Source organism: Pantherophis guttatus, chromosome 4 (genome assembly GCF_059756535.1).
Source record: "Pantherophis guttatus breed Tessera chromosome 4, ASM5975653v1, whole genome shotgun sequence".
Taxonomy (NCBI): Eukaryota; Metazoa; Chordata; class Lepidosauria; order Squamata; family Colubridae; genus Pantherophis; species Pantherophis guttatus.
Genome location: NC_142066.1, coordinates 28,600,856 through 28,622,459, shown reverse-complemented (window position 1 = coordinate 28,622,459; position 21,604 = coordinate 28,600,856). Strand labels below are relative to the sequence as shown.

Below are 21,604 nucleotides of genomic sequence, written 5' to 3'. Positions count from 1 at the left end.
GTGTGTGTGTGAGAGAGAGAGAAACACTACAAGCATAATTCTTGTATTCAAAATAACTCCTGACCTGAGCATGCGCACAGAGCCTATTCCTTCATCTAAAAGATGGTTGATTCTATCTGTTAGAAACATGTGTACAAGATACAGGCATTTAGAGAAATATATTCTTTATTATTTGGCACTTGGCAGACAGGGTTTAAGCAGAAAGAAAAGTAGCTTGAAGCTTGGGGCCTATGTTGTAGAAATACCAACAAGAAAAGGACCTCTTCGTTGGACTTTCTCTGCAAGGATTACAGACTCTTGGGATGGGTCTTAATAAGCATAAATCGATGGCTATGTGATACAATCCCATGTTCTCTTTCTTTGCACTCAGAATCTCCATTGCATATTTTCCAGTTATTTTAAAACACTAGTCAATCAGATTGACACTGGAGATTTTTTGAAGAGAATGTAAAATATCATAGGTTTCTATCAAGCTTCCAATTTAATTACCTAGTCCTTTTTCTCCCACATTCTCTTTTTAGCTGGATTCAAATATGTATGAATTTGTTTTCCATCTTCATTGAGTCAATGAACAAAATAGCAAAGGAAGTTTTATTGATCCATAAAGAAAAGCATCTAAAATATCATAACTAAGACAAACCTTTCATTAGGGCAAAATGATGAACATACATTTGAATTTAAGTGCTCCATTGTTGTGCAAAGCAGAGATGAGCTTAAAAACAAATTGAATCTTGTTATCACTAGATCTATATTTTAACTCAGGTTTATAGAGAGTCCATTAAGGACAACCAAGCAGCAGTTCAGGGTAAAAATCCAAAATTGAAACGTCCCTGACAAGAGGTTATCAAGATTTCTCCTTGAATATGGATTCATTGTTGTATTTCACTTCCTGTTAGGGTGTTTTCCTGGCAATTAAATTGGAATTTGCCTTCTTGTAACTGAAGGCTATCGGTTACACATCCCACACTTTGAAGAGGCAGAGAACAGATTGTGAGCTTCTTCAGATATTATCACATTCCTCCTCAGTCACAACCATCTCTTCTCGAAGCTAAATGTATTCAGGTATCTTGGTCTGATGCTCTCCAGAACTATCTCTGTAGCAAGGGTGCTATTCAGCTGGTTCTGACAGGTTCTGGAGAACTGGTAGCGGAAATTTTGAGTATTCGGACAACCGGCAAATACTACCTCTGGCTGGCCCCAGAGTGGGGTGGGAATGGAGATTTTGCAATATCCTTCCCCTGGAGTGGAGAAGGAATGGGGATTTTGCAGTATCCTTTCCCTGGAGTGGGGAGAGAATGGGGATTTTGCAGTATCCTTCCCCTGGAGTGGGGTGGGAATGGAGATTTTGCAGTATCCTTCCCCTGGAGTAGGGTGGAAATGGAGATTTTGCAGTATCCTTCCCCTGCCATGCCCACCAAGCCATACCCACAGAACCATAAGTAAAAAAAATTGAATTCCACCACTGCTCTGTTGGTATCTTATTGTTTTTCCTTAGCATTTTTGGGGGGCTAGAATTTAAGATGATAACATCAACTGAGATTTCAAAATGGAAGGTCATGTCACTCCCATAGAACATTGCATTGTAGTACAATTAAGTTTCCCCTGCAAACACATCAAGAGAAGATGGAAAATTATGGTATGATGGAATCCATTTCTCTGAGATACTCAATGATTGGGATTTGGGAGTGGGGCCAGAGAGTTTCAGAGAACCTGAAAGCTTTGCTCCAGGGGGATCTGCAAAAGGTCAAGATGGTGGACTCAAAGATGCCATCAAACCTCTGCCCATGTTGTGTTGTGGCTGCCATCTTGACTTTGTTGACCATACTCTGGGAACAGTCCTTCTTTGCTCCCAGTATTTACTCTACAACAGGGGTGTCAAACTCGCGTTGCCACATCGTCACATGACGTATCATAACTTTTTTTCCCTTCGCTAAACCAGAGGTGGGCATAGCCAGTGGGTGACAAATCCGACCCAGGGACCACGAGTTTGACACCCATGCTCTATAATATAGTGTAAATTGATGGACTTTAAAGAAGATCACCAGATGGTCTTTCTCTTCCATGAAATATGTATGGAAGATATGTTTTTCTTCTATTTAGTGGCTTCCCAGAATCACTGTTTTTTCCCTCTTTTTTCTCCATTTGCGTCCAGCGATTAAATAAACACTCACTCCAACACTCCTCCTCTTCAAATGCATTCCCTCAGAAACCAGCAAAGTTTAATATACTGACTCTGATCCCTTAGCTTAAAATCTCATTCTGCTTTCTGCCTGCCTTCAGTTCAGTTCCTTACTTTGATAGGAGAAAGGAGTCTAAACTGCAATCTAAGATAAGAGAGAGCAACTTCCTCCTTTTAATTCCAAACACAGGAATGCATATGCAATTTCCATTTTTATCAACATGTACTGGGGGGGGGGGGACACACGACGACAAACGCTTAATATTGATTCTGGGTGTTTCAGCAGCTTCACCCCAAAATGGTTGAACAGCTCATGATAATGCTTCTGAGATGCATGCTGGTTTCTAATTCATCCGACCCCATTAAAGAAAGATTGTTCAGCTTGCTTGATTGGATATACAAACATTTGTCACTGTATAAACAGGAAGCAAGTTCAGGGTCTAATTTTGCAATGATACCATGGGAAAGGTCATTAGTAAAAAAAAAAAAGGACGTCTATAGCAAAATGTGTCAGGAGTTCCAGCCCGTAATCAGCTTTCATTCTTCCTTGCAGTGAAGTAATCATATCTGTCTCTAATGCTTCCAGCTGCATCTGGATTAACCTCCGATATCTCTTCCCCACCCTTCCTTGACTCAGAGCTTCAAAGATAGTTCAAAACCGTGGCTGATGCCCATACTGGGGCCTTGGCAGATGTCCCCAAGTCCTGGGTAGGCCTATATTGGGAGGTTTATGGTAGAGTTGCCCTTGAAGTCTTCCTAGGGGTATGTAACTAGGGGATGGAATCATGCGCCCGTGGGCCATGTAAAAAGGCATTCTCGGTTCTTCTGGGACGTGGCCAGATCCTCGATGTTTCATCAATTCCTTTGCTGGAGTAGCTTGATAGCCCCATTTCTGTGAAAAAGCGGAGAAAATAAATAACATAATCAGATTTGAAAAACAACATTTGGGTGTATGCAGGGGTGGGTTCTAAATTTTTTTACTACCGGTTCTGTGGGTGTGGCTTATTTTGTGGGCGTGGTTTGATGGTCATGTGACAATTCTTTAGGATTTAGCAGAGGTACTGGTCTACCAGGCTTTTAACTGCTTGCAGAGCTGTTCCGGTCTACCCATTTGTTCTTGGAGTATTCTGGTCTACTCATTTGTTTTTGGAGGCACCGGTCTACTCATTTGTTTTTGGAGGCACCGGTCTACCCATTTGTTTTTGGAGTGATCTAGTCTACCACCACACTGCCTTTTAACACTGATCAGCTGTAGGGTGGCCCTTTGAAGTACCTCGGCAAGAGTTTAAACAGTTTTGTTCCTTCTAGCCGATCAGCTGGGACGCGGGAGGCAGCGAATAGATTGGGGGCGGGGCCAAACAAAAGGTAAGAATAATGCAGGGGGAGGGCTGGGGGGCCCAGCTCCTGAACAAAGAGAACCGGTTCGGTGATGTCATATCGTCACCACTACCGGCTCAGCCGAACCGGGAGGAACCCACCACTGGGTGTATGTCTATAGCAGTGTTCCCCAACCTTGGCAATTTTAAGATCTGTGGATTTCAACTCCCAGAATTCCCCAGCCAGGGGGAAGTTGCCAAGTTGCCAAGGCTGAGGAACAGTAGTCCATAGGCTTCTCTTTGAGTTTTCATAACACACTATTGTATGATTGCCTAAATTGTGTTGAAGTGACGTGCAGGAAATCCTCAACTTATGAGCACAATTGGGATCAGAATTTCTGTTTTTAAGCAAAGTGGTTGTTAAATGAGTTGCACCTGATTTTATGACCTTTTTTGCCAGGGTTGTTAAGTGCATCACTACAGTAATTAAGTGTATCATGTGGTTGTTAAGTGAATCCAGATTCCCCCATTGATTTTGCTTGTCAAAAGTCAACTGGGAAAGTTCCAAATAGTAATCATGTGATCCAGTGGTGGGTTTCAATTTTTTTTACTACCGGTTCTGTGGGTGTGGCTTGGTGGGCGTGACATGGCTTGGTGGGCGTTGCAGGGGAAGGATACTGCAAAATCCCCATTTCCTCCCGATCAGCTGGGACTTGGGAGGCAGAGAATAGATGGGGGCATGGCCAGTCAGAATTTTTACTACCGGTTCTCCGAACTACTCAAAATTTCCACTACCGGTTCTCCAGAACTGGTCAGAACCTGCTGAAACCTACCTCTGATGTGACCCTAGGATGTGGCAACTGTCTTAGATACATACTAGTTGCCAAGTGCCCAAATTTTGAGCAAGTGACCATGCAGATGCAGCAATGGTCATAAGTGTGAGGACCAATTATAAGTCACTTTGTTCAGTGTCATTGTAACTTTGAATGGTCACTAAATGAATGGTTGTAAATCAAGGATTATCCATAGGTGCCTGGGTCTTCTTATCACACTAACTTTATCTAACTGGCTACCTTCATTAAACATTCAATTTAGACAAACATTCAAATTCTCATTATTGTCAGAAGCCTGGTCAATCAAAAATAGCATGGACGATTTTGTGTTCTTCCCCCTAACTATTGCCGCTAAAAACATAATGATCAACTCTTAGATTCTAATGGTTACCTATTCATTATTTTAATAGATTATTAATAATAGATTTGTTATTCTAATAAATTCTCAGCAGCTCACTGACTACAGCTACTACGAAGCATTGTCATCAAACGTTGCTAATAGCTGAGAGAACAGCTTCTGAACACATACAAAATATATCTTAGCAACTTGCTTTTACAGATCTGGTGGGGTTACAGAACTGGATTTCCAGATCAGCTTGAGGGAACAGAGATCCTGTCTTCCCCATCTTCGCTCTTTACTGCTGCATGGTGGCACAAAGGATTACAAAAACACTCACCTGTTGAATGTTGCCTACCACACAACCTTCAAAATACAGGGAGAAGTGGTAACTCTAAGTTTTGTCATACTCTGGTTTTCCTGTTTCGGTCTGGGTGTAGTCTTGATCAATATTGACCAAAGGTGCTATGTTGTCTATATCTATTGGCTGAAGGTGGAGGCTGGAGAAAGGAAATATTACTCAGATGTTCTTTTTTTCTGTAGGCACTTCTTAGAATTGAGCCCTCAGAGTGGCTGCTGGAGCAATTAGGGCTCCCTAATTAACAAAGGCACTCAGTTGTGGAGTTTGAATACCACCATTGGGCTCTTTATGGTAGTTACTAAGGCAAAGTTCTTCAACTTCAGCAACTTTAAGATGGGTGGACTTCAACTCCGAGAATTCCCCAGCCAGCCATGCCATCTTGTTGCCAGACAATACATGAGCCCAGCTAGGGTTCTATATAAAGGATATATCAGACAATATCTCCAGAAACCTGGGCATCCTTCTAATATGTGGACTTCAATTCCTAGAATTCTTTCTGTGGCCATGATGTCTGAGGAATTATGGGAAATTAAATCCCCATTTCTGGAAGGTCTAGGACAGTGGTGGGCAAACTTGGCTCTTTCACACCCTGTGAACTTCAACTCCCAGAATTCCTAAGACAGTTTGGCTGTCTTAGGAATTCTGGGAGTTGAAGTCCACAGGGTGGGAAAGAGCCAAGTTTGCCTACCACTGGTCTAGGACAACTCGCTACAGCCAACCCGCCCCACCATCTTGCGGCAGCCATCTCACCATAGCCAACCTGCCCTGGATAATTCAGCGCGAGATACTGCGATAAATGTTATCTGCCAATGTTTCTTTGACATTCTTTCCATTTTTTTCAATGGCAATAATGTCAAAGAAACCATGGCAGATAACATTTATTGCATTGAGTTATCCCGCGTGGAGTTGTCCCACAGTGAGTTGTTCCACGTCAAGAGGGCTGTGGTGAGATGGCCATGGTGGATTGGCTGTGGCAAAATGGCCACAGTGAGTTGGCTGTGGTGAGATGGCTGTGGAAAATCACCACAGCGAGTTGTCCCATTCCAATTTCTGCATTCTGTCTAGCTTAAGAAAAGCTAGTGTATAATAAAGCAACTCTGTTTTCTATGCGTAACAACCCCTGAAGTAATTGCTCTGCCCTTCAAATAATGACAAGAGAAGATAATGTTAGTAATGACCTATAGAACTGAAGTGTAGAGTGGGCTAACCTTTATTATTAAAACAACTTTATTATACATTGGCTAGCTGTTCAAGGCATTGTTTGTCTTATCCCTGCAGTATTATAGTTTGGCTAGGAGCTGGAAAATGTTTTTCTCCAATTTTGTTTCCCCAGGCATCCTAGATCAGAGCATTTCAAACTTTTTCAATCTGTAAAACCTGTTAAAAAATTTCCCAAAACTCCAATCAAGGCAAAGATCTAGTGATCCAAAATTATCTCTCCTCCCCTCCCCTTTTAGAATACAGTTCAAAAATCGAAAACTATTCATTGTTTGAGAAATAACCCTCCATAGAGGGATAATATTCAGTTACAACAACATAATATGTAGGTATAGGATTTTGAATACGTGAACATGATCCGTTGATGCTAAATATTTATCTTCATCTGAGCCCTGTGCTTACAGGAAAGATGCCAAATTCTGTGCTTCTAAAATCAGAATACTTACTCGCTTGCCAGTTTTAAATAATTAATTTAGCTTGATTAGGAGGTAGAAACATAAATGGGGAGGGGAGGTAGTTTGTAGGAGTGATCTAGCTGCATGAAAATATCTCAGGTTCGCCTGGTTCACACAACAAAGAAGGCTAAAATCTGGTTGGCTCAGATACTGTCCAGGCCTATCAAACTGGCGGCCCGTGGGCTGGATGTGTCATATATAGGCCACACCCACCGCAGCTCCGCAAAGGAAAAACATCATTGTGATATCTCACGATATGCCACCTGACGTGATCAAGTTTGACACCCATGGTCTACACCCAGCCAGTCCATTAAAAGATGGTTAAAGAGATCATGGCTTAACATATGGTGTAAACATAGCCACTGAGAAATCAATATCCCAGTTGCTTTTTTTCTGTGTGTTTTAAGGTAATAATACTATTTAAAATTCACCAATCATATTTGGTACCTTTAATTCATGTAATTAAAATGGGGAAATATGGTCCTGATATGTGTGGAAGATTTGGGAGGGACGTGAGGAGTGATAATTTGGTTTCCATAATAATCGAAACTCCTGACAACACAACATCCCCAAATTTGGTTTTTGCAGCAGCTGGAATGCCTCAAGAAGCACCGAATGTTGGTGCGACCACAGATGGAATTTACAAACAGCCAAGTTTTTTCTTCTATACACATCCAGAATTCATGGGAAAAGCAAAACCAGAGAAACATAATTACTGCTCTTTTCAGGGTCTTCCATTTGACCTTTTGAACAAACCAGGATTAGGCAGTACTGAAATTATTGGTTCCTATGGAAACCTAAATTACAAGAGATATTTGGATTCCTGGGGAGTTGAGAGTTTAAGCTGCAAAGGAGAGGGGAATATGCGGAAAATCAAATGTGCTTTATGGAAGAAAGAGTGGGGGAGGGAAGCATAAACCATATTATTCTCTGGAAACTGATTCATGCATCATTTTATGAACAACATGATAATAACACAACGATCACATTTGCCATGTAACTTGAAGAACGTGAATCTGTGTCACCTCTTCCACCAGAAAAACAGAATTGGAAAGGACTTTGGAGACCCTATACCACTCTGGTATAGGGCTGTCCAATTTCTTTTAAAAACCTCCAGTGATGGAGCACCCACAACCTGGAGGCAGGCTATTCCACTGGTTAATTGTTCTCACTGACAGGAAATTTCTCGTTAGTTCTAAGTTGCTTCTCTCCTTGATTAGTTTCCATCCATTGCTTCTTTCCCCCACACCACCCATTTTTTCATTTTATTTGATTTATATACCGCCCTACTCCCGAAGGACTCAGCGCGGTGAACAGCCACAGATAAAACACATAAACACAAAATTTAAAAGCAAAGTAAAACCGAATTAAACAATTTGGCCCAAGACAGATTTAAAACACCCCAATAATTTAAAACAGATTAAAATTTACATTTTAAAAAGGGAAAAAAGGGAAAAGATTAGGCCAGGCCAGCCTGATGGAATAAAAAGGTCTTAAGAGCGCGGTGGAAGGTGCGCAGATCTAGGATCCTCCGTATCTCCGGGGGGAGCTCATTCCAGATAGTAGGTGCCTCCACAGAGAAGGCTCTCCCCCTAGGGGTCGCCAGCCGACACTGTTTGGCCGACGGCACCCGGAGGAGCCCCTCTCTATGAGAGCGTACCGGCCGGTGGGAGGCTATTGGTGGCAGCAGGCAGTCCCGTAGGTAACCAGGTCCTAAGCCATGGAGCGCTCTAAAGGTGGTAACCAAAACCTTGAAGCGCACCCGGAAGACCACCGGGAGCCAGTGCAGCTCGCGCAGGAGAGGTGTTACATGGGAACGCCATGTCGCTCCCATAACCACCCGCGCGGCCGCATTCTGTGCCAGTTGGAGCCTCTGGGTGCTCCTCAAGGGGAGCCCCATGTAGAGAGCATTGCAATAGTCTAGGTGGGAAGTGACGAGGGCATGATTGACCGTGAGTAAGGAGTCCCGATCCAGAAAGGGACACAACTGGCGAATCAGGCGAACCTGATGAAAAATCCTCCCGGTCACGGATGTCAAATGCTCTTCTAAAGACAGCCGTGAATCCAGGAGGACGCCCAAGTTGCGAGCCCTCTCCGTGGGGGCCAACAATTCGCCCCCAATAGTCAGTGATGGTGCCAACTGACTATATTGGGATGTCACTCGGTCTTGGATGGGTTGAGCCTGAGCCTGTTTCTCCCCATCCAGATTCGCACGGCCTCCAGGCACCGGGACATCACTTCAAGGGCATCGTTGGGGTGGTCTGGGGTGGAGATGTACAGCTGAGTGTCATCAGCATACTGGTGGTACTTCACCCCGAAACCACGGATGATCTCGCCCAGCAGCTTTACATAAATGTTGAACAAAAGCGGCGAGAGGACTGACCCTTGTGGCACCCCACATATGAGGGGCCTCGGGGTTGACCTCTGCCCCCCTGCCAACACAGACTGCAACTGGGCGGAGAGAAAGGAGGAGAACCACCGCAACACAGTACTCCTCACCCCTAATTCTTCCAACCGGTGCAGCATGATAACATGGTCGATGGTATCAAAAGCCGCTGAGAGATCTAATAGGACCAGGACAGAGGAGCAATCCCTGTCCCGAGCCCTCCAGAGATCATCAACCAACGCGACCAATGCCGTTTCCATGCTGTACCCAGGTGTGAAGCCCGACTGGAATGGATCCAGATACGTTATTTCATCCAGGTGCTGGGGGAGCTGTCACGCAACCACACTCTCAACAACCTTCGCCACAAAGCGAAGGTTGGAGACTGGATGATAATTTGACAACACTGCCGGGTCCAGGGAAGGCTTCTTGAGGAGAGGCCGAACCACCACCTCTTTCAAGGTGGCAGGGAAGTCACCCTCACCCAATGAAGCATTTATAATCCCCTGGAGCCAGCCTCGCGTCACCTCCCAAGAAGCCAGCACTAACCAGGAGGGACACGGGTCCAACAAACATGTGGCCGCGTTCACTCTACCCAGAATCCTGTCCACATCATCAGGAGTCACAGGATCAAATTCATCCCAGATAATATTCTCAAGACCTGCCTCAGTCATCCCCCCTGAAACTACCCAGTCGGAGTCCAGGTCTTCCCAAATCTGAGTGATTTTGTCATACAGATACTGTACAAAGTCCTCAGCTCTACCCTCCAAGGGGTCCTCCCGCGCTCCCTGGTGGGGAAGGGAGCGGGTCACCCTAAACAGGGCAGCTGGGTGGTTATCTGATGACACAAGAAGAGCAGCAATATAATTACATTTTGCTGCTTTTATCGCCACTAGGTAATTCTTAATATGAGATCTTACCAGTGTCCGGTCAGATTCAGAAAGGCTGGCCCTCCAACTGCTCTCTAGGCATCTTTTCTGGCACTTCATCTCCCTTAGCTCCTCAGTAAACCTAGGAGCCAGATGAGATAGGTGCCGGGTCAGAGGCCACAAAGGCATGACCCGATCCAGAGCTCCAGCATCCGCCCTATCCCAGGCGGCCACTAGGTCTCCAGTCGAGGCGTGTGCCAGAGCCTCAGGGAATGGCCCAAGCTCCATCTGGAACCTGTCAGGCTCCATCAGGCGCCTGGGGCAGAACCATCTTACCGGCTCCGCCTCCCTGCGGCGGGGTGCAGCGGTTCGAAGGTCAAGGTGAAGGAGAGAGTGATCCGACCATGACAGGGGCTCGGTGACTATATCCCCTATCTCAGGATCACTCAACCACTGTCCAGAGACAAAAACCAGGTCCAGTGTGTTTCCCCCCGTGTGGGTAGGGCCATGAATTAACTGGGTCAGGTCCATAGCTGTCATGGAAACCATGAACTCTCGAGCCACCTCAGACGTCTCACCCATGGACGGCAGGTTGAAATCCCCCATGACCATAAGTCTAGGGGTGTCAACCGCCACTGCGGCGATGATGTTGAGTAGCTCGGGCAGGGCTGCTGCCATGTGGCAGGGAGCCAGGTATGTGATCAGCAAACCTATCAGTACCCCATGACCCCACTTCACAAGGAGGGACTCACAGCCAGCTGTCTGAGGAACAGTGGCCTCCCTTGGTCTAAGACCTTCTTTAATAATAACCGCTACCCCCCCACCTCTTCTTGATGTGCCCTCAGGTGCTTTGGAGAATAGGTTGACCCCTCTCTTCTTAGACATTGGAAGACTGTTATCATGTCATCTCTAGTCCTTTTCACTAGACTAGGTAAAGGTAAAAGTTCCCCTGCACATGTGTGCTAGTCGTTTCCAGTTCAAGGGCGGTGCTCATCTCTGTTTCTAAACTGAAGAGCCAGCGCTGTCTGATGACAATTCCATGGCCATGTGGCCAGCATGACTCAACGCCGAAGGCTCATGGAGCGCTGTTACCTTCCCACCAAAGTGGTCCCTATTTTTCTACTTGCATTTTTACATGCTTTTGAACTGCTAGGTTGGCAGATGTTCACTAGACTAGATATACCCAATTCCTGCAACCGTTTTTCATACGTCTTAGCCTCCAGGCCCCTAATCATCTCTGTTGCTCTTCTCTGCACTCTTTCCAGAGTCTCAACATCTTTTTTTATAATGTGATGACCAAAACTGGATGCAGTATTCCAAGTGTGGTCTTACTAAGGCTTTATAAAGCGGTAGTAATACTTCACGTGATCTTTATTCAATCCCTCTATTAATGCAACCTAGGATTCTATTCTAGGATTGCAACCCAGGATTGATGAAAAGATTCCCATTATTTCCCCCCCTCCCCCATATTTCATCACATTGGCTTGTGAACAAAAAGGTAAGACAGTGGCTATATTCACTTATCTAATGTATGGTTATAAATCATAATTCAGCATGCATATAACATGTTAGTGCCATGATTTCCAGTCTGCAATGAATAAGTTTGCACAGTATAAGTGTATGGAATGGTAGCTTGACAGCTTGGGAGCTCCCCCTGAGTTGTACAAGTGAAGCCAGCAGGGGTGAAATGAATACAATCTCGTTTCTTTCCACCTTTTCAGAGTGCAAAGTGCCATCCGCTTCTCTTTTTATTCTTTCCCCCTTGGGTAAAATCAGGGTGAGCCATTTATGCTGTCATTGTTTTTGAATCGGCATAAGTGAAAATGGTGACAACTTGTCTTCCAACTGCTTTAGTGAAGATTGTGAAGTGGAAATGGGGCCAGGGACAATTTGGTTTAGTTACTCAAACTAAACTTTAGTCCCAAAGGGCAGTGTCCATGATCTGGATGATCATGGTAGTCCCAAAGGTGCTTTTTGAAAAGCAACTAGACTTTTTTGGTTTTTTTCCTTGAAAACGTTTCACTTCTCTTCCAAAAAGCTTCCACAATTCTCACTCAGAACTGAAGAAGATACTTGGATGAGAAGAAAGGTTTTCAAGGAAAAACCCAAAAAAGCCCAGTTACCTTTTGAAAAGCACCTTTAGGAAACAGTGGTGGCTCAGTGGCTAAGACACTGAGCTTGTCGATCAAAAGGTCGGCAGTTCAGCGGTTCGAATCCCTAGTGCCACGTAACGGGGTGAGCTCCCGTTACTTGTCCCAGCTTCTGCCAACCTAGCAATTCAAAAGCACATAAAAAATGCAAGTAGAAAAAATAGGGACCACCTTTGGTGGGAAGGTAACAGCGTTCTGTGCACCTTTGGCATTTAGTCATGCTGGCCACATGACCACGGAGATGTCTTTGGACAGCGCTGGCTCTTCGGCTTTGAAACGGAGATGAGCACCGCCCCCTAGAGATGGGAACGACTAGCACATATGTGCAAGGGGAACCTTTACCTTTACCTTTACCTTTACCTTTACCTTATGGTAATTAAACCAAATTGTTCCTATTTTCACTTCGCTATCCTTGATAAAGCAGTTGGAAGACAAGTTGTCATCATTTTCACTTTTGCCGATTCAAAAACAATGACAGCATAAATGGCTCACCCTGATTTTACCCAAGATGGAAAGAATAAAAAGAGAAATGGATGGCACTTTGCACTCTAAAAAGGTGGAAAGAAATGAGATTGTATTCATTTCACCCCTGCTGGCTTCACTTGTACAACTCAGGGGGAGCTCCCAAGCTGTCAAGCCACCATTCCTTTACATACCCTGTTTCCCCCAAAATAACACATCCCCTGATAATAAGCCCAATCGGGGTTTTGAGAGCATGGCAATAAGGCCAAGCGCTTATTTCAGGTTAAAAAAAAATATAAAACAGGGTCTTATTTTTGGGGTCGGGGAAACACGGTAACAGTCTAACCAGACTTTATGCTACCCAAGTTTCTGGTTTGCAACAACCACTGAACTGACTACAGTTTAAACCAATGTTTCTAAAATCTAGCAATTTTAAGACCTGTGGATTTCAGTTTCCAGAATTGAGGTCCACGTATTTTGGTTGTCAAGTTTGAAAAATACTGGTTTAAGCTGAGTACAGCAATATTTAGCAACCTTGGCATCTTTAAGATGGGTGGACTTCAATTCTGAGGATTATAGGAGTTGAAGTCCACCCATCTTAAAGTTGCTAAGGTTGAGAGACATTGAATTACAACCTTGGTTGAGAGAGGGCACAGGGTTGAATGCAGTTTCCTCATTGCAGGCTATTTAGTGAACATATTTGCCACTCCAGTTTCTGAACTTTCTCGTGGAAATGCAAGAATAGCTTAATTTTATTTACTGAGAATGCTTCTCAGTCATTGCCTTGCCCAGGAATCCCATTATTGGAAGATGTGTTTCTGCAGAGCAAGAAACTAATCCAAGGCCCTTGTCACAGACCTGTTTTGGGAAAAGACCAAGGACTTAGTCAAATTGCCTACCACAGTGTTTCTCAACCTTGGCCACTTTAAGATGTGTGGACTTCGACTCCCAGAATTCCCTAGCCAGCCATGCTGGGTTGATAGAGCACGCTAGGGCAGTGATGGAGTTCAATTTTTTTTACTACCGGTTCTATGGGTGTGGCTTGGTGGGCGTGACAGGGGAAGGATACTACAAAATCTCCATTCCCTCCCAACTCCTGGGGGAAGGATACTGTAAAACCTCCATTCCCTCCTCACTCTGGGGGAAGGATATTGCAAAATCACCATTCCCACCCCACTCTGGGGCCAGCCAGAGATGGTATTTGCCGATTCTCCGAACTGTTCAAAATTTCCATTACCGGTTCTCCAGAACCTGTTAGAACCTGCTGAATTTCACCCCTGCTACAGGGTTGAATGCAGTTGCCTCATTGCAGGCTAGATTATCTGGTGAACATATTTGTAGCCTTAGGGGGGAAAAATTGGCATTACTTACTTTAGCTTCCTCAGCAGAGTCTATACCGTTTCGTCCCCAGCCTGTTGTGCTGGACCCAGACAGCTGGCTCAAACGGCTGAGGTCCCATAAGGATTTACTAGGGCGGGCCCCAGTAGTCTTGGCAGCAGAGAGTCGGTTTCGTTGGACGTTCCTGTAGATATCGCTAAGAGCGCTGGGCCCATCAGGAGATCTCTGTTGGCCCCCTCCAGAATGGTCCACACCTCGCCATGCTGCAAGTCGATTTCGGAGAGATGCTTTGGGAGGAGAAGCAGGCAACATGGGATCTTCAGCAGTAGCCGGTGAAGCTAACACAAGTTCCCACTCACCTGCTCGGCTCTTGGCCACAGGTTGGGGGGCCACTGAGCGTCGCTCTGCAATTCGGTGGGACAGCTGCACCCCATCCAACACACTGATGTATGGAGCCACATCTGGCTCGTTGGTGCTAGGTAGCGGTGCCACAGAAGCAAGCTGGAGGTGAGGGGGTGTCTCCAGGGCTGGCAGGGGGCAGGAAGCCGCGTACAAAGTGCGAAATTCCTGGTCAAATGCTTCGGTCACTTCTCCCGTAAGGCGAGTGACCAGGTGGCGGTTCAAGCGAGCATCAGTCCAGGTGAAGCTGTTGGGGAGGAAAAAAGAATTTTGACTATGCATCTTAGTCACTTGTTTCTGGACTTTCTCGTGGAAATAAAAGAATAGCTTAATTTTATTTGCCATGAATGGTTCTCAGTCATTGTCTTGCCCAGGAAGGCCGTTCTTGGAATATATGTTTATGCAGGATGGTCAAAAAAGTCAAGATGGCAGCCATGATAATGCAATCAAACTCCTGCCTTCTCTTCATCTGTGTGCCACACAAAAATGGGAAGAACTTTGATTGTACCATTGATTGAAGCCTTTTTGTTCATCTCTGTATAGGTAGTCCTTGTCTTATAACCATTTGTTTAGCGACTGTTTGAAGTTAGAATGGCACTGAAATAAATGACTTATGACCAATCCTTGCACTTACAACCATTGCAGCATCCCTACAGTTACATGATCAAAATTTGGGACTTTGGCAATGGGCATGTATTTATGACAGTTGCATGGTCCCAGAGTCATGTGATCATCACTTGTAACCTTCCCAGCCTGTTTCTGACAAGCAAGGTTATGGAGGTGGAAACCAGATTCACTTAACAATCACACAATTCACTTAGCAACTACAGTTTAACTGTGGCAAAAAAACTGAACTTCTGGACTCAATTGTTGTAAGTTGAGGGTTACCTGCAGTGGGCAAGGCAAGAGGCTCGAAGAGACCCTCCCTAGTTTCTCAAGTTGTAAAGGAGATTGGGAAGAGGGCAAGAATTGTACTCTCAGGCTTGCAAGATTTATACTTGCAGGATAAGCCAGATAGAAATCACAACCAGATGAGGGGATCCTACTTTATTGTAAAACTATATTAACACAATTATGTAAATTTGAAAGTACAATTCTTCCTCTGTCTCCCTTATAGCCAGAGAAACTAGGACCGTGATGGCGAACCACAGGTGGCACATGGAGCCATATCGGTGGGCATGTGAGCTCAGTGGGACTTTAAGTCAGCAAATGGGCCATTTCCGGCCTCCAGAGGGCTTCCAGGGGGATGGGGAAGGCCGTTTTTGCCCTCCCCAGGCTCCTAGAAAGCCCCTGGAGCCTGGGGAGGGTGAAAAACAGGCCTACTGGGCTCATTGTGCCATCATATGCCAAAAGCAAGGGGAGTGCAGGGAGTTGGCGCACATATGCGTGGGGGGGCGGGGCACATAGAATTATGGATATGGGCACACATGTGCACGACCTCCCCACGCGACCCCCACTTTTGGCACACGATGGCAAAAAGGTTAGCCATCACTGAACTGGGGTCTTCTCATAGCCTCTTGCCTTACATATTATTCACCTGCGGGCTATGCTGTCTTTTACCTGAGCATTCCCTTGGCAGCATCTCTTGAACCAGTCCTCCAAGTCTTTCTCTTCCAACATTACAGTTAGATATTTATAGCAAAGGTCCCCAACCTTTTTGGTTCCATGGATTGGCAGCGGTGACCTCAGTGGTTTCAGTGGCAATGGGGGGGGGGATGGTTTTGCACATGCAACCTTAATCCTGCACAGGCGCAAATGAAGCTTCATGCAATCACCTGCAGCTTCGGTGGCCTGGTTCCCAATGGGCCACAGCTTGGGGGATTGAGGATCCCTCCATTATAGGACAGGCAGAGTCATGAGGAGGCAGGGTGGATAAAAATCAATGATTTTTTTTTAAAAATCAAAAAAATCAGATTTTTTTTATTTAAATTGGATTTCTTTGATTTTTATCGAATTTATTTTAATAAGAAACTTTTGGGGTACAAATCTATCGTAAGATACTTTTCTATTTAAGATACATAAATTCAGCATGAAATGGAGCTTAGTTATGTAGCATGAGGCTGTATATTCTGCAACACTGGGACTATCGGCGAGTCAACAGCGGGTCAAAAGAGTAGCAGAGATGACAGTTGCTCTTTAAAAATTATGATTTAAATCGAGTTGATTTAAATCAAGCCTTTTTACTAGTGATTTAAATCATGATTTAAATTGTGATTTAAATCAACTCGATTTAAATCAAATCCACCCTGTGAGGAGGAGATAGACAGTCCCTCAATAGCCATTCCCTTTGAAATGAAGGACTCTAGGGTATAACTAGTACCTTAGATTGCACTCACTGGTAATCAGTAAAGCTCACATAACAGAGGTATAATGGATTTATGAGTAACAAAGCAATTACTCATAACTGCCGAGATTGCTGCATTTTAGTCCAGCTTAGCTTCCATGAAACCTTCAAATATAGCCCCAATTTCGCAGTAGTCCATGTGTCAAGGAATCAAAGCATGAGAGACTGTGAGAAGAGATTTCCAGTCCAGGAAGGAGAACAGTTGGTGCACCAGATGAATTTGTCCAAAGGCTCTCTTGACCACAGGGCAGGTGCTAGATGTTCATGGAGCAGGGGAACTGTGAGTTCAGAAGGACCACAAACTACACACCAGTTCTGAAAAGATGGAAATCACTGGCACCAGAAGAACCAAGTACCCATAGCCACTTGGCCGGGTCAGGGTTGAGTTTGGGTTCTTACATGTGCTTGGTTGGGTTTGTTCTTTGTCTTTCTCCAACAGCATTTCTTCTGCTGTTTTATCATCTAAAATTCTTCAGAAAAAGAGTTATATCGATCACTGAACAAGAAAAAATGAAATCTAATCCAAGGCTCTTGTCCACAGACCTGCTTTGGGCAAAGGCCAAGGCCTTAGTCAAGTTACCTACCACAGTTTTCTCAATCTTGGCTGCTTTAAGATGTGTGGACTTCAACCCAGCATGGCTGGCAGGGGAATTCTGGGAGTTGAAGTCCACACATCTTAAAGTGGCTAAGGTTGAGAAACAGTGGCCTACCATATCCAGAAGAAACATTCCCAAACTCTCTCTGAAACCCAATCGAAGTCATTAGTTACCTAGGATGGACCATCTCAATAGGGTCTCCTTCCCTAAGACTTGTCTCCTTAACCAGTGGTCCTCGATTTACCGCCACAATTGGAACCTGAATTTCCACGGCTAAGCAAGATAGTTGTTAAGTGAGTCAGGCCCAATTTTATGACCGCATTTTTTGCCACCGTTAAGTGAATCACTGCAGTTATTAAGTGAATAATGCAGTTGTTAAGTGAATCTGGCTCCCCCTGTTAACTTTGCTTGTTGGAAGCTGGCTGGGAAGGGATTGCAAATGGCAGTTGCATGACTCTTGAGATACTGCAATTGTCTTAAATATATGCCAGTTACCAAGTGCTCAGATTTTGTACACATGACTGTGGGAAATGTAAATGCATGGACCAATTTTTTTAGTGCTGTTCTATCTCTAAACAATTGCTAAAGAAATGGTTGTAAGTTGAGGACTACCTGCATCTACATTGGTTTTGCCCTATCAAAATCACTGCTGTCCAAAGAGATAGTAGATAAATATAGAGATGGAAAAGGTATGCACGAAAAAAATATGATTAAGAGAGCATGACAGGAAATTTATCAAATTATGCATGGTACTTCATAAGCAGATTCTTTTTCTCTAGTCGCATCATGGAATGACTAAGCAGTAGATTCAAGACGAGACAAAGAAATTTCGTGCATGCAAGACTTAGTTCATTTGTAGGATGTATGTCATCATTTGTGGTAATGCTGCACTATTTTCGATTAAGATTTATGGGGTTTTGTCTTCAAGGGCTTAGAGTTCACTTCAGTTTTAATATTGAAAGTAAATTCTTATGACCAAAATATGCTCAGCTCTTTTTCATCTGGCTCTGGTCAACCATTTCTTGAATTCCAGTAAAATAGAACAAAGATCAAACAGATTGAAGTTAGTGTATTCCTACTCTAGATGGCTTTTTAAATACCGGTACAATCTTACAAATTCAGCACAATTAAATGAAGCCTCCAATGGTCTCTGGCAGTATAGCTTTCCTTTGGCATGGCCTTTCCTCTGCAATACATCTGACCTAACACTAATGTGCTTTAGGCATCTTTTAAACACTTACTTTTTAAAGTTGGCATTCTCCGGCCATTAGCAATTTTTGATGGAATTGCTTTTAATTTTGATTTTTAAATCTTAAGTTTTGACAGATTTATAAACCACTTCAAGATTCTTTGCAATAAGCAAGAGTATAAAAATACTTCTAATAAATAAACTATAAATAAATAAACCTTTCAACCCCAGTTGCTTGGAGACAACAATCTGAAAGGGTTACTGTGCTGCCATGCTGGGAAATGTTCACAAAGCATCAGGTTTGCCACTGTGGGAAACAGGATCTGGCAAAGTTCATCTTGCATTCACTGAGAGGGATAGGTCAAGCAAACATACTGATATAGACCTATCATTTTACTGTTAATCTGTTTACAATCAAGGTTCTCTACTTAAGCTTAAGTGTATTGTGTGAATGCATCCATTAAGTTATATAGAAAAATTCATCCATTTCTTGGTTTGCCCTGACAAACTGAACTACAAATGATCAAGACCATCTGGCTTCATCTACAAGCTAAAGGATAAAAAAAAAAGTAACCCAGGATAACAACAGTGCAAATAGAACTCAAAATCTTTAACTGGCCTAGTTAATCAAGTTTGGTATGTAACGTTTACTGATGCACATCCCAATCTGGATCTTCTGTTTGAAGAATTAGCAGTAAGCAGTTCAGTCTGCTGAATTGTAGGGCAGATTAAGTCAAATTCAATTCGTAGAAACGGATGAGTTTTAGATTTAGAGATAAGCTTGTCCCACCTTGTGCAAGACAAAATCCACAAGGCAAGATGTTTCTGTAGTCATATTATTAAGCCACATGTGTTCAAACCATAACACCTACTCCACCAGAGAAGCACCTACTGCCTCACGAAGGAGGCAGTGTCACTGTCAACCAGTTCTCACCATTAAAACAATTTCTCCCAATGTTCAGTCAAAATCTATTATCTGACTTCTATTTATTGCTTATAAGTAATAGCCTTAATCATTGAGGATCAATGGAGATTAGCCTTGAAGGCCATCTGCTGAGAGACTATTGGGTTTCTTTGTGCCATTGAAAGGCTGCTGTGAGAAGCAACCGCTGGACTAGATGACAAAGGGTCAAATCCAGTGAGGCACCGCTTGTATTCTTACACTCTTAATCCTGATCTCCACAATTACAAAAAATGCATTGTGGCTTTCCCCGGTGCACTTTGGCATTTTGATCCAGTGATGTAGTGCCAGATGAACCAATCACCAAGTGTGGATCTGGTGAGATCAGGAGCAGCCATCTTGGCCAGTATCACAATGACGTTTTCAGCTGATTGCACTTTCCCCCCTCAAACATTTTAGGAAAAGAGAGGAAACAAGGACAAAAATCACACAGATATATTGTACTGGGCCAGACGGAGAAAGAGTCAATAGGGATAAAAGAGTGGAGAGTTTATTTTACCCTAAAAAACCCACAAAAAACACCTAAAACAAAACAAATTTGAGCTGCCACAACTGGAAAATCTTCATTTTTTGGGGTCACTTTAGCCGTCTGTCTCTGCCAGAGGCTCAAAGACAGGACTAATTTCTTCTACGAGGAGATTACAAAGGAAAAAAAGAGATGAGTCACTCAGCAACTAATCTTGCCTATTTTAGAGGGGGTTGCTCTCAGTCTTAACTCAGAAACAAACGGGCTACTATGTTTGGATGAAATTCAAGGGTATCTGCAGAAAAGATGTTTTTTAAAAAATCATGACAAGCAAAACCCCATCCTATACAAGCAAAGCACCATCTTAACTATTTTTGACCCTCTCTGCAGGCACCCCTGCTGACATCTTAGGTCTTTGACTTGATAAGTGCGATGAGAATGTGGCTACTTGTTTCATTTTCTGGGGTAGTCCTTCAGATACTTGAAAACAGCCAACGTGGCCCCTGCTGTTGTTTAATCTTCAGCTCTCCAGGCTAAACATAACCTACTCTGAGTATTTTGTTTCTGTTCGTTGAGCATTTCTTTTGACACAGATACATTTAGTTAGAGGAAGTGTTTTTTTTAAAGGAAATTTCTCAAGATGCAATAGACAGATAGCAATCCCGTTTTGCCAGTTTTCGTACAGATTTCCCATGTCTAAGCCCTATTGCCATAACGTTCCCTCTTTAACCAAGTTGTAAGAAGAAATAAAAAGCCTTTGGCATCTCCTGCATGCAGTTTAAAAACCACCATCATATTTTATTCACATTGTGAAAGCCTAAAAGACACAGGGAGGAACTTTAGCACTACAAAGGCCTACATTTACAGAGCAAAGATTTAGTGAGAAATTCTTGTTTCAGCAATAACGGGAAATAATGAGCTGAATGTGCAGATATAAAATAAGGTTTATTTCAGAGGAAGCAACAATCGTATATGCAGAATTCCAAGTGAAGGCATGGCTAATTACAACACGTTCCCCACTCAAACTGAATTTTGTATTTCAGAACCAAGATTTCTTCTAGAGAGAGAATGGTTTTGCCTTCATGATTAGATCTGGTTAGGAGAACTTTGACATTTCCAAAGATATACAGTATGCTTTTAAAATGTTTTGGCTCCCCACAAAGATTCTCACTTGCCTTGTCTCAACCATATTATACAATGTTTTCGCTGCCGGGCTGTGGTAAAAAATAAATAAATCTGGATTCCCAGAATTCTAGAGGAGCAAGAGACATCGTAGTAAGGTTGGTTTGTGTGGAAGAAAGAGGGTAAAGACAGCTCCTCCCTAATAGTTCCCAGATTATTTTATTTATATCCCTTTATTATTTTCATTTATTTATTTATTGGTTCGATTTATATGCTGCCCTTCTCTGGAGACTCAGGGCGGCTTACAATGCATTAAGCAGTAGCCTTCATACTTTTTGTATATACCTGCTTAGTAGGGCTTTTGCCACCCCCCTAAGCGGTGTTCTTTTTTATACAAAGTCAGCTTATTGCCCCCACAATCCGGGTCCTCATTTTACCTACCTTGAAAGGATGGAAGGCTGAGTCAACCTTGAGCCTAGTGAGATTTGAACTTGCAGTAATTGCAGGCAGCTGGTGCTATTTAACAGCACTTTAGTCTGCTGCGCCACCAAGGCTCTTCATAAATTACTCAAGGTGGTGAATATCTAATAGGCCTTCCTCCTATTTTCCTCACAACAACAATCCTT

At 43.6% G+C, this 21,604-nt stretch overlaps 1 protein-coding gene across 2 annotated transcripts in view; it reads right to left on the bottom strand.

Annotated features, from left to right (window-relative positions):
* Positions 1-577: 577 nt before the first annotated feature.
* Positions 578-21,604, bottom strand: part of SACK1E (scaffolding CK1 anchoring protein E) — a 38,487-nt gene continuing 17,460 nt past the window's right edge. For both annotated transcript variants that reach the window (XM_034419496.3, XM_034419495.3), the window contains 2 exons: positions 13,935-14,547; positions 578-3,071 (listed from right to left, as the gene is read on the bottom strand). In XM_034419496.3, the coding sequence (XP_034275387.2) occupies positions 2,832-3,071; positions 13,935-14,547 (853 nt within the window). In that variant the 3' untranslated portion in view covers positions 578-2,831. The remainder of the gene's footprint in view (positions 3,072-13,934; positions 14,548-21,604) is intronic.